This window comes from Oncorhynchus keta, chromosome 16, assembly GCF_023373465.1.
Source record: "Oncorhynchus keta strain PuntledgeMale-10-30-2019 chromosome 16, Oket_V2, whole genome shotgun sequence".
Taxonomy (NCBI): Eukaryota; Metazoa; Chordata; class Actinopteri; order Salmoniformes; family Salmonidae; genus Oncorhynchus; species Oncorhynchus keta.
This window is the reverse complement of record NC_068436.1, coordinates 10,149,671-10,162,521: the sequence shown is the minus strand read 5'-3', so window position 1 is coordinate 10,162,521 and position 12,851 is coordinate 10,149,671. Positions and strand designations below refer to the sequence as shown.

General features: G+C 42.7%; 2 protein-coding genes across 3 annotated transcripts in view; both read right to left on the bottom strand.

The window, feature by feature from the left end:
* The window catches only part of LOC118395576 (zinc finger protein 62-like), a 40,636-nt gene extending 39,432 nt beyond the window's left edge, over positions 1–1,204 (bottom strand). Inside the window, exons 1-2 of the mRNA XM_052465124.1 lie at positions 1,057–1,204; positions 421–537 (exon numbers count right to left, since the gene is read on the bottom strand). Coding sequence (XP_052321084.1) covers positions 421–523 — 103 coding nt within the window. The 5' untranslated portion in view covers positions 524–537; positions 1,057–1,204. The remainder of the gene's footprint in view (positions 1–420; positions 538–1,056) is intronic.
* A 3,716-nt stretch (positions 1,205–4,920) lies between these two features.
* LOC118395551 (zinc finger and BTB domain-containing protein 32-like) overlaps positions 4,921–12,851 on the bottom strand; it is a 153,614-nt gene continuing 145,683 nt past the window's right edge. For both annotated transcript variants that reach the window (XM_052465115.1, XM_035789426.2), the window contains exon 6: positions 4,921–9,341. In XM_052465115.1, the coding sequence (XP_052321075.1) occupies positions 8,380–9,341 (962 nt within the window). In that variant the 3' untranslated portion in view covers positions 4,921–8,379. The remainder of the gene's footprint in view (positions 9,342–12,851) is intronic.

The window sequence follows — 12,851 nt, the reverse complement described above, 5'->3', positions numbered from 1 at the left end:
TCTAAGGAGTTTTTCCTTGCCATCATGCTTCTACATCTGCATTGCTCACTATTTGGGGTTTTAGGCTGGGTTTCTGTATAAGCACTTTGTGACATCGGCTGATGTAAAAAGGGCTTTATAAATACATTTGATTGATTGATTACATTTGCACTGATGTCAGAATGATTAGAGGGACAATAGAGTGCTTGAGTACCAGGCAGGTAGCAAGTTTGGTAGGCTACTAACCAGCAGCCGCATCATAAGGGCTTTATAAATACAATTTGATTGATTGACACACAGCAATTGTATTAGTTGATTTTTTCTTATGATCCCTGGAGACGAATGTGAAACCAGCCTTATGGAAGCAAACTGAAAATCATAACACCATGTATTGCAGGACCCTAGTGTAGAATTTCACGATGCGCTGGATTTCTCCCTTACCTTGCTCCCCCATCTTCAGTCCACTCAGCAGATCAATGCTCTCTCGTCCATCTTCTATTGACTCCTCTTTGACTAGCAGAAGATCAGGCTTCCCATCCTCCATGTCTCCATGTCTGACTGTAAGAGATACAGAGGGAGAGGATGTTGGACTTAGAAATCTGATATCAGCATCTTCTGGGCATTGTTAGTTGATATGACACTATACAAATGTGTTTATTTCCCGTGTGGCTCAATTCGTAGAGCATGGTGCTTGCAACTCCAGGGTTGGGGGACCAGTATGGGGGAAAAAATTATGAAAATGTATGCACGTAAATCCTCTGGATAAGAGTGTCTGCTAATTTACTAAAATCTAAATGTAAAAATGTAATTTGATACTATGCAAACATGTTAGTTGATTTGATTACTTGCCACTCTTTAATGGTTTGATAATTCAAAGACATGGTCTAACACGTAAGACAAAATTAATCAAGACCTGGGCCCATATCCACAGAGTCTCAGAGTAGGAGTGCTGATCTAGGATCACGTCCCCACCTGTCTATATAGAGGTATTCATTATGATCTAAAAGGTACAACTCTAGACACTGTGGATAAGGGTCCTGAACAAATACCATTCAGACAGTAGTTCAGTGGACTCACCTCAGTGAGACTGTATGTGGTCCTGTGCTGCTCAGTTGGTTCCTCTGTGGGTTCAGGAGGAGGTGTAGTCTGGTTGTCCTCCATGACCATGGTCACCTCAGGGTTCCCCAAATCCTCCCCACACCCCTCCTCCTTCATCAGAAGCACCTCTGGACCCTCCTCCTCCTAGAAGAGAGAGGTGACACAGATTTACACAGACATACACTCCCTCAGGTACGTACACATCAGAGGCGGCTGGTGGCACCTGAATTGAGGAGGCCTATAGTAATGGCTGCAATGGAGTAAATGGAATGGAAACAAACACATGGGTGTGGTTGATACCATTCCATTGACTCCATTCCAGCCATTATGAGCCGTCCTCTCACCAACCTCCTGTGTTACACACGCACACACAGAAAAAACACTTTCAACATTTACCCATCCCCACTATGTTTGAGTCCTATAGAGTAGGTACAGAATTACTTCATTGTTGTTAAACCCATCATGGTGGACATAACTATGATGTTGTGGGTAAATATAAGTCAGCTATGATAAGACAAAAGTCATCAAAAGACAAACATGACTAAACTATTATGACATGTACAGTAGAGGTTTGTTAGCATGTGGGTATGTGTAGGTATATTTAGAATAGGGTGAGATCAGAAGTGATGTATACTAAAGAGAGTCAATGGAAATTCCCATGTGTTTATTAAACATAAAGAAGTATTAAATGCACTATGTAAACCACACAAACACGCATCAACAAAAAATCTGCATGAACTCAAACTGAAATTATATTCTCATTGAAAAGTGTATTGGAAAAAAAGAGTAGTCAAATGGAAATAATGAAATAGGCATTTGTGAACATCATGTATCCTACACAGTACAAACACAATATGTAACAGACTTTTTAGGCTTATACATATCACACAATGTCTGGATGTAATATTCTACCCAGGAATATTCTACACTGAGATCTGTTACTCTTGTTATTCAAAATTGTCCTTAATGCAGGGTTTGATGTAAATGTCAGAAGCTATCGAGTAGAATGGATACTATCTATGTTATCGAGTGAATGCCTTTTATGCTAGTGTATCCTGAGGTAGCACTTCTCTGAGAACCTCTTTCCACAGTGTGTACAGCCTCTCTCCTGTGTGGACCTTCAGGTGCCTCTTCAGGTTGGACGAGTGTGAGAAACTGGCCCGGCACAGGTGGCAGACGAAGGCTTTCTCCCCTGTGTGGACCATCTGGTGCCTCATCAGGTCACCAGCCTGGGCAAAGCGCATGTGACACTGGGTACAGCTGAAGGGTTTCTCCCCTGTGTGAAACCTCTGGTGGATCTCCACCTTCTGGGGGTGGCTGAAGCCTTTGTTACAGAACACACAGAGGAACCGTTTCTCTTTATTACCGCCTGATGTTGCTCCCCCCCCTTAGCATGGGCTCTAGCCCTGTTGTTTGAGTTCAATACCTGATCGAAAAGGACGCGGCTGTGTAAATCAGAAGTACACACATTTGGATTTGTCTCCAAGCTTTCCCTATAATCTAAGTGTCCGTTTCTTAGGTGACTATCTGCATTCCATGTGGGTAGAACGTCGCCCTCCACTTTCACAGTCACTTTATCTACGACGAGACCCTCCCCTTTATTATCTAGACACCCTTCAGAGTATACACTACTACTGTACTGGTTCCAGTCCCCTTTAGACAGATCAGTCTGTGTCTCTAAACCCAAGTGTATGTTGACATGTTCCGTCTCTGTAGTGTAAAAACAAGACAGATCATCACCACCAGTGTGTAACGTATCACCATCTCCACGGGAATTAACAGTCCCCTGGCTCTGGTGAAATACCGGTAAATACTCTGAGCTAGAAGCAGGAGGACAGCCCAGTGGCCCCAGTCCCAGTCTCTCTGGGTCTGATCCTGTGTGTAAGAGCCTTTGTGTTACAGTTAAAGTCTTTGTGTCTGTCTCTGACTTGAGGACGGCATTCTGCGTTCCACTGACCTCCGTGATGCTGTGTCACGTCCTGGGCTGGGCGGTGAGTTCCTCCGTGGCTACAGGGGGCGCTCTAGACGCTGCTCCACTCTGGATGTCTCTGCTGTGTCGTGGGTCCTCCTCTCCTTCAGTCCTCTCCTGCTTGACCAGAGACGATCCTCCAGGACCTGCCGCCTCTGTATCTGCAGACTGACACAAGAAGAAAGGTGGTACATGAGTTGAATTGGATAACAACGTCGTAGGGAAGTCTCACAAGCACCCATATCCTCCTGAGACTCAGCAATTCATTTTTGCCCTCTCTGTTTGGACATTAGTTTTTGATCTAAGGCCATACATGCCACTGTGTCAGGTCCTGTTGTACATTTGAGAGGACATTCTGGGCATTTAAATGATATCACGTGTGGGGGTGTCATACTCATACTTCTGTCTTTTTGCTTTTTAAAAATGGCTATCATCACAACTAGCACATTTTATGGTAAGTGTGTGCAATTATAATCAAATAGTTTCTAATAGCTGTTTATAATCTCAAGAATAGTTTGGTGAGTATGTATATGTTCTTTCCAGATTAAATAAGAGCTTGTTAATAAAGGTCTTCTGTTCATATTTACTATCAACTGAGTTCTAATGGCTACTACAGTGTACATATAGATTTTTAAAAATCTATACAAATATTTGTTCACATTTGTTTCTTTGTAACCTTTTTTTGTTGACTCAGGTGGCTATGGCAGATAAATGAGGATGTACATGTAAGCAAGTGAATAGCTGAGGGGAGCATTTCTGAAATAATCTGGTCACATTTAACTGTAACTGTAATTAACAAGTAACTGTCATTTTTTATGCAACACAATTACACAAACCTCTATCATGATAACATGCTGGGTTGAGGTTCCACCCCCCTCATCAACAGTGATTGGTTGGTCATCTCTCCATGTATTGTGACCCGCTGGCTTCACAGAGATCCTGTGGCCTCCAGTGAGATGTCTTTCACCTAAGAGAGTCATTGGGGGAAAAGAGGTGGTTAGGTTAGGTTAGGTACTGTCAATGCTCAGCTGTATATTTATTTACACTGTCTAGAATTGGCGAGGATGTAAGGTAATACTTGTCAATTTCTTGATATACTGTTTATTGATGCATTCTGTTTTCATTGACTAAATAATAGGAAAATCATTAAATCAAGAATCTAGTTAGAATATGATTTTGTGTCTAAGTAATCAGGGGAATCAAGGGAATTATTACTTTTTATCCAAAAACTGACCAAACCCCAATTCTGGGTAACACATCTGAACACGTGTGCAGAGGGAAACCGGGCGACAGGCACTGAGCTAAATATGAAAGGCGACGCAGCCTCCGCCTCTTTTAACATGTCGGTCGACGATCGTGTCACAACTAGGACGACTGGCGAGGACGCGCTCCCGTGCCACCTTCAGTTCCAATAGCTGTAGTTTCCTCCGCAATGCCCTGTTTTCTTTCTGGCTTTCAGAAATGTCCAAACGAAACACTTCATAGTCGTCGTCTACGAGTTTACAGATATCTGCCACGGCTGCATTCGCTGGCACCTCCATGATGGAGACTATTTGAGTGTGAAAAACCATACAGTTAGCCATGATTGTTAACAGCTAGCTACCTAGCCTTACCTAAAGAACACCGATCAACCAAGTCCAGTCTCCAACGCGAATTAAAGTCTACATGGGGTAAGTATGTGATGCTGTGCTGTTAAATGTGTCATATTTTGAGTTCCAAAATGGTGTTAATAAACGTCTAAATAACAACAAAAGCACAAACGTGGAAATTATTTTTGGTCACTGTTCACTTCCGTTTACACTGAAAAGAAAGGATCTTATTGGTTGGCGTCATAACTCAAAGGGGGGAGGACATAAATGAAGAGGTGATGCGCATTGTTTTTTTTTAGTTATGTTTATTACGTTGAATATCAAATCACATATTCGTGATCAGTATCTTTCAAGCTCAGAGGAGCAGACTTGTTTAGGAAGAACCGTGTGTTAGCAAGAACAGAGTAGAATATTACTTTATTCCATCTAAATCCCCTCTAAGGTAAATATGCAATTGTGCTTTATCCTAGGTTTACTGTCTCTCTAAACACAGGTATTTACAAGCCTGTTTCAAATGACAAGTTAGCCACATACCCCTCATTAACCCTTGGTTAACTACCCTCCTAAACAGAAGTAAACATGTCGTATACTCTGGCCCAGTTTGAAGAGACCAGTCAGTCTGCAATATCAAATACAGGTGCACTTTAGTTAATGCTTAATATTTCACCTCAGCCATCACATCAAGCTACTTTATAGGCCATTTACTTCAAACAGCATTTTGTGTTTATTAAACACAGTGTCAAATACACCATATGAAAACCACAAATACACATCTCAACTAAACATCTGCATGAACTTGATAAACGTAATTCATTTTCTCATTAAAAGTGTCTTGGGGATAAAATGAAGTAGTTGAATGGAAGTAATGTAACAGGCATTTGTGAACAAACTCAGCAAAGAAAGAAATGTCCTCTCACTGTCAACTGCGTTTATTTTTAGCCAACTTAACATGTGTAAATATTTGTATGAACATAAGGTTCAACAAGAGGCGCATAAACTGAATAAGATCCACAGACATGTGACTAACAGAAATTGAATAATGTGTCCCTGAACAAAGGGAGGGGGGCATTATCAAAAGTAAGTCAGTATCTGGTGTGGCCACCAGCTGCATTATTAAGTACTGCAGTGCATTTCATCCTCGTGGACTGCACCAGATCGGTCAGTTCTTGCTGTGAGATGTTACCCCACTCTTCCAAGGCACCTGCAAGTTCCCGGACATTTCTGGGGGGAATGGCCCTAGGCCACACCCTCCGATCCAAAAGATCTCAGATGTGCTCAGTGGGATTGAGATCTGGTCTCTTCACTGGCCATGGCAGAACACTGACATTCCTGTCTTGCAGGAAATCACGCACAGAACGAGCAGTATGGCTGGTGGCATTGTCATGCTGGAGGGTCATGTCAGGAGGAGCCTGCCAGAAGGGTACCACATGAGGATGTCGTCTTCATTGTCACGCACAGCGTTGAGATTGCCTGCAATGACAACAAGCTTAGTCCGATGATGCTGTGACATACCACCCCAGACCATGACAGACCCTCCAACTCGATCCCGCTCCAGAGTACAGGCCGAAGTAACGCTCATTCCTTTGATGATAAACGCAAATCCGACCATCACCCCTGGTGAGACAAAACCGTGACTCGTCAGTGAAGAGCACTTTTTGCCAGTCCTGTCTGGTCCAGCGACGGTGGGTTTGTGCCCATAGACAACGTTGTTGCCGGTGATGTCTGGTGAGGACCTGCCTTTCAACAGGCCTACAAGCTCTCTGCCGAGCCTCTCTCAGCCTATTGCGGACAGTCTGAGCACTGATGGAGGGATTTGTGCATTCCTGGTGTAACTCGGGCAGCTGTTGTTGCCATAATGTACCTGTCCAGCAAGTGTGATGTTTGGATGTACCGATCCTGTGCAGGTGTTGTTACACGTGGTCTGCCATTGCGAGGACGATCAACTGTCTGTCCTGTCTCCCTGTAGCGCTGTCTTGGTTGTCTCGCAGTACGGACAATGCAATTTATTGCCCTGGCCACATCTGCAGTCCTCATGCCTCCTTGCAGCATGGCTTAGGCACGTTCATGCAGATGAGCAGGGATCCTGGGCATCTTTCTTTTGTTTTTCAGTGTCAGTAGAAAGGCCTCTTTTAGTGTCCTCAGTTTTCATAACTGACCTTAATTGCCTACCGTCAGCAAGCTGTTAGTGTCTTAACGACCGTTCAACATGTGCATATTCATTCATTAATGGTTCATTGAACAAGCATGGGAAACAGTGTTTAAACCCTTCACAATGAAGATCTGTGAAGTTAATTCGTAAAAATCAAAATATCTTTGGAAGACAGGGTTCTGAAAAATAAAGTTTTTTTTTTTGCTGAGTTTATGTACACTGAATAAAAATAAATGCAACATGTAAAGTGTTGGTCCCATCTCTCATGAGTTGAAATAAAAGATTCCAGAGATTTTCCATACACACAAAAAGCTTATTTCTCTCATTCTATGCATACATTAGTTTACATCCCTGTTAGTGAGCATTTCTCCTTCGCCAAGATAATCAAACCACCTGACAAGTGTGGCATATCAAGAAACTGATTAAACAGTATGGTCATTACACAGGTGCACCTTGTGCTGGGGGCCAATAAAAGGACACTTTAAAATGTGCAGTTTTGTCACACAACACTTGCACAGATGTGCAAGTTGAGGGAGCATGCAATTGGCATTGCAGCAATATCCACCAGAGCTGTTGCCAGGCAATTGAATGTTTGTTTCGTTTTAGAGGATTTGGCAGTACGTCCAACCGGCCTCACAACCGCAGACCACGTGTAGCCATGCCAGCCCAGGACCTGGGCATCCGGCTTCTTCGCCTGCAGGATAGTCTGGGGGGGGTGCTGAGGAGTATTTTCTGTATGTAATAAAGCCCCTTTGTGTGGATAAACTCATTCTGACTGGCTGGGCCTATGCCCTCAAGGTCCACCCATGGCTGCACCCCTAACCCAGTCATGTGAATCCATAGATTAGGGCCTAATTCATTTATTTCAATTGACTGATTTCTATAACTCAGTAAAATCTTTTAAATTGTTGCATGTTGCGTTTTATATTTTTGTTCAGTGTATAAATGACTGTGTACAAAACATTATGAACACTTGTTCTTTCCATGACAGAGTACGTGAAAGAAATATGATCTCTTATTGTCGTCACATCAATCAGCGTAGATGAAGGGGAGGAGACTGGTTAAAGGAGGATTTTTAACCTTGAGACAGTTGAGTCATGGATTGTGTATGTGTGCCATTCAGAGGGTGAAGTGCTTTTGAACGGGGTATCGTATTAGGTGTCGGGCGCAACAGTTTGTGTCAAGAACCGCAATGCTACTGGGTTTTTCACACTCAACAGTTTCCCATATGTATCAAGAATGGTCCACCAGCCAAAGAACATAGACAATTTGACACGACTGGGAAGCATTGGAGTCAATATGAACCAGCATCCCGGTGGAATGCTTTCGACACTTTTAGAGTCCATGCCCCTACGTATTGAGGCTGTTCTGAGGGCAAAATGGGGGGTACAAATAAATATTTGGAAGGCATCCTCAGTGTATATCACAATGTCTGGATGCAATATTCTACCGAGGAATATTCAACACTGAAATCTATCATTCCAAATGCATCTGTGGATCTTTTCTGCTGACAACAATGAAAATTATTATTTATCTTTAATGCTGGGTTTAATCTAAACCTCAGAAGGTATTGAGTGATACAGTTCCTTTCTATGTCATAGAGTGGAATGGTCTTTCTGCTGGTGTATCCTGAGGTTGCTCCTCTCTGAGAACCTCTTCCTGCATTGCGTACAGGCGAATGGCCTCTCTCCTGTATGAACCTTCAGGTGCCTATTCAGCTGGTGCTTGCGGGAGAACCTCTTCTCACACTGGGGGCAGCTATATGGTTTCTCCCCGGTGTGGACCCTCTGGTGCCTCTTCAGGTCACCAGTCTGAGCGAAGCACATGTGACACTGGGTACAGCTGAAGGGTTTTACCCCTGTGTGGACCCTCTGGTGGATCTGCACCTGTTTAGGGAAACTGAAGGCTTTCCCACAGAAAGGACATGGGAAGCGCTTCTCTTTGCCACCAGATCGACTGACAGCATTAATACTACTACTGTCATTTGTCAATGGGCTTGTGTACCCATTTAGTGTTGAGGCACTATTGCCTGAGGTCTGGTTTAACATTAGGAGAGTGTGAGGAGGATGAAGGCCAGGGAGTGTCTGTGTTGTCACAGGGTCCATGTTCCAGTTGATAGATCCTATAGAAGGCAGGCTGAAGGCAGCACCTGTTAGGGTGTTAACCTGAGGCGCCATCAGTCTCTCTGAATCACAACTATAGGAGCAGGACGGCGCATCGCTAGCTGAGTCTGTGTCTGTTCTCTCCAGCTGCATACGGACACCTCTCTGTCCCCGTGGACCAAATCTACACCTCCCCCTGGTCTCAGCCAGTATGTTGTCATGGAGACTAAGTTCGTATGTTGTTTTGTGTTCCACTGTCTGTTTCTGGTTGTGGTTAACAGTGTTGTTCACCAGCCCAGAGTTGAGGATGCTGTCCCATCCACTGTCTTCCACTATGTTGCCTCTGGTCCTGGCCTGCTCAGTGATGTTGTCCCCTGGGCCCTTGGCTGCACCCGTCTGAGTTTGGGAATCCAAGATGGCCACCCAGTCTCCTCTGTTAGCCTCCAGCCAACCACCTGCAGGAAGAGATTAAAAAAATTACTCTACAAACATGGCAGAGAACTCTACATATGGAGATTAAGTCAATTACCTGGTCACGTTCATACATTATAATGTGTTTTTTTGTATGTAAACATAAGTTGTATTGATTTAATTTTATGAATGAATAAATAAGAATAGCCAGGCGCATCACTATTCACATTGAGGTATATTTATTAGCAGTGACTACTTTTTGACCATAGCCGTGATGGCATTCTATTCACTCTAATTATGCTAAATTCTCTGAGTAAATCGTCTAACATTTGAGCCATATGGTAGAGATGTTTTTCTGCTGCAAATCATTATTGAATTGACATTTTATTAAACCATGAAAGAAAAAAAATTATTGTATGGGTGAACATGTCATGCCAAATAGTGTCCCGCAGCATCACAATGGGATTCCATGAGTTCTAGCTTCCACTACTAGGGCTGTTGCTCGAACTTGCAAAATTTTGACCGGCCTACAATAGCATGCTATTGTTTTTCTGATGTCATGTACTATTGAATGGACATGTTGTTATAAACCTTGAATGAAAACAATTGTGAACATCCAATATTATGTTCTAATATGTACAGTCACCTCAAATATAAGCATAAAAGACTATAATACAAAATACTGAGCTATATTATATGCTAAAAAAAATGGGAAAATGATTTCATTTTATAATAACACAATCGGTCAAAATGTTATAGGCGTCAAAGTTATTGGCACCCGTTTTCAATACTCCAGCCCCCTCCCCTTGTGAGGATAACGACACAGAGATTTTTTCTAAAATGATTCATGAGATTGGAGAACACATTTGGAATGATCATAGACCATTATTCCATACAGAATCTTTCCAGATCCTTGATATCCTTTGTGCTTATGGACTGCCCTCTTTAATTCAAACCACAGGTTTTCAATGGGGTTGAAGTCCGGAGACTGAAATGGCCATTGCAAAATGTTGATTTTTGTGGTCCATTAACCATTTCTTTGTGGATTTTCATGTGTGCTTGAGGCTATTGTCTTGCTGGAAGATCCACTTACAGATCCTGGCAGAGGCAACAAGGTTTTTGGCAAAAAAGGTTCATGATGCCGTTGACCTTTAACAGGGGCCCTAGGACCAAAGGAAGCTAAATACTAGAGGTCGGCCAATTTATGATTTTTCAACGCCGATACCGATTATTGGAGGACCAAAAAAGCTGATACAGATTAATGCCAATTTTTTAAAAACATTTTTTTAAATTTGTAATAATGACAATTACAACAATACTGAATGAACACTTATTTTAACTTAATATAATACATCAATTTAACCTCAAGTAAATAATGAAACATGTTCAATTTGGTTTAAATAATGCAAAAACAAAGTGTTGGAGAAGAACGTAAAAGTGCAATATGTGCTATGTAAGAACTGACGTTTCAGTTCCTTGCTCAGAACATGAGAACATATGAAAGCTGGTGGTTCCTTTTAACATGAGTCTTCAATATTCCCAGGTAAGAAGTTTTAGGTTGTAGTTATTATAGGAATTATAGGACTATTTCCCTCTATAGCATTTGTATTTCATTAACCTTTGACTATTGGATGTTCTTATAGGCACTTTAGTATTGCCAGTGTAACAGTATAGCTTCCGTCCCTCTCCTCGCTCCTCCCTGTGCTCGAACCAGGAACACAACGACAACAGCCACCATCGAAGCAGCGTTACCCATGCAGAGCAAGGGGAACAACTACTAGGAGGTTTAGAGCGAGTGACGTTTGAAACGCTATTACCGCGCGCTAACTAGCTAGCCATTTCACTTCAGTTACACCAGCCTCATCTCGGGAGTTGATAGGCTTGAAGTCATAAAAAGTGCAATGCTTGACGCACAACGAAGAGCTGCTGGCAAAACACACGAAAGTGCTGTTTGAATGAATGTTTACGCACCTGCTTTTGCCTACCACCGCTCAGTCAGATACGTAGATACTTGTATGCTCAGTCAGATAATAGATAATATCTAGTATTATCATCAACCATGTGTAGTTAACTAGTGATTATGATTGATTGTTTTTTTTATAAGATAAGTTTAATGCTAGCTAGCAACTTACCTTGGCTTACTGCATTCGCGTAACAGGCATTCTCCTTGTGGAGTGCAACGAGAGAGAGGCAGGTGGTTATTGCGTTGGCCTAGGGGCGGCAGCGTAGCCTAGTAGTTAGAGCGTTGGACTAGTAACCGGAAGGTTGCGAGTTCAAACCCCCGAGCTGACAAGGTACAAATCTGTCGTTCTGCCCCTGAACAGGCAGTTAACCCACTGTTCCCAGGCCGTCATTGAAAATAAGAATATGTTCTTAACTGACTTGCCTGGTTAAATAAAGGTAAAATAAAAAAAGCTGACAAGGTGAAAATCTGTCGTTCTGCCCCTGAACAAGGCAGTTAACCCACCGTTGCTAGGTCGGCATTGAAAATAAGAATGTGTTCTTAACTGACTTGCCTAGTTAAATGAAGGTATAAAAAAAAGTGTACTATTATTATTATTATTAAATCTGCGCCCAAAAATACTGATTTCCGATTGTTATGAAAACTTGAAATCGGTCCTAATTAATTGGCCATTCAGATTAATCGGTCGACCTCTACTAAATACCCCCATAACATCAAAGATCCACCATCATATGCTTCTGTTTTTCGACACCAAACACACCGCTGGTGTGCGTGGCCAAAGAGCTCTATTTTCATGTCATCTGACCACAGCACTTTCTGGAGTTTGCTAAATGGGATTGGTACTTGGATTGAAACCGGTACTATGAGGAACTAGCGTCTCGTAGGAGTGACACCACCTGGCGAAAGACAATGTGCTATATGTATTTCTCCCTTACCTTTCCCACTCATCTTTAGTCCACTCAGCAGGTCAATGCTCTCTGGTCGGTCTTCTACTGCCTCCTCTTTGACTAGCAGCAGATTAGGCTTCCCATCCTCCATGTCTACTGACTAAGAGATACAGTATGTTGGGTCTAGAAATATGATATGAGCACCCTGCTATGGAGAGGCTTTGTGGATACGAGACCTGACCTAATACCATTGACAATTTACAGTGGGCTCACCTCAGGGAGACTGTGTGTGGTCCTGTGCTGCTCAGCTGGTTCCTCTGTGTGTTCAAGAGGTGGAGTCTGGTTGTCCTCCATGACCATAGTCTCCTCAGGGTTCCCCAGACCCTCCTCACTGCCCTCCTCCTTCACCAGCAGCACCTCTGGACCCTCCTCATCCTGAAAGATAAAGGTGATACAGACATACACTCCCTCAGGTACGTAAACACAGATAATAAACGCACTTTCAATATGGAGTGTTGACCCATCCCCACTATGTTTGAGTCCTATACTGTAGTTACAGAATTACTTCATTGCTGTTAAACCCATCGTTGTGGATAAATGAGTCAGCTATGATAGGTTAGTCAGGTTTGTCTGACTTATGTTGACGTGTACAGTAGGTGTTTGTTAGTGTGTAGGTAGATGTAGTAGGTGTATATTGGTTATAA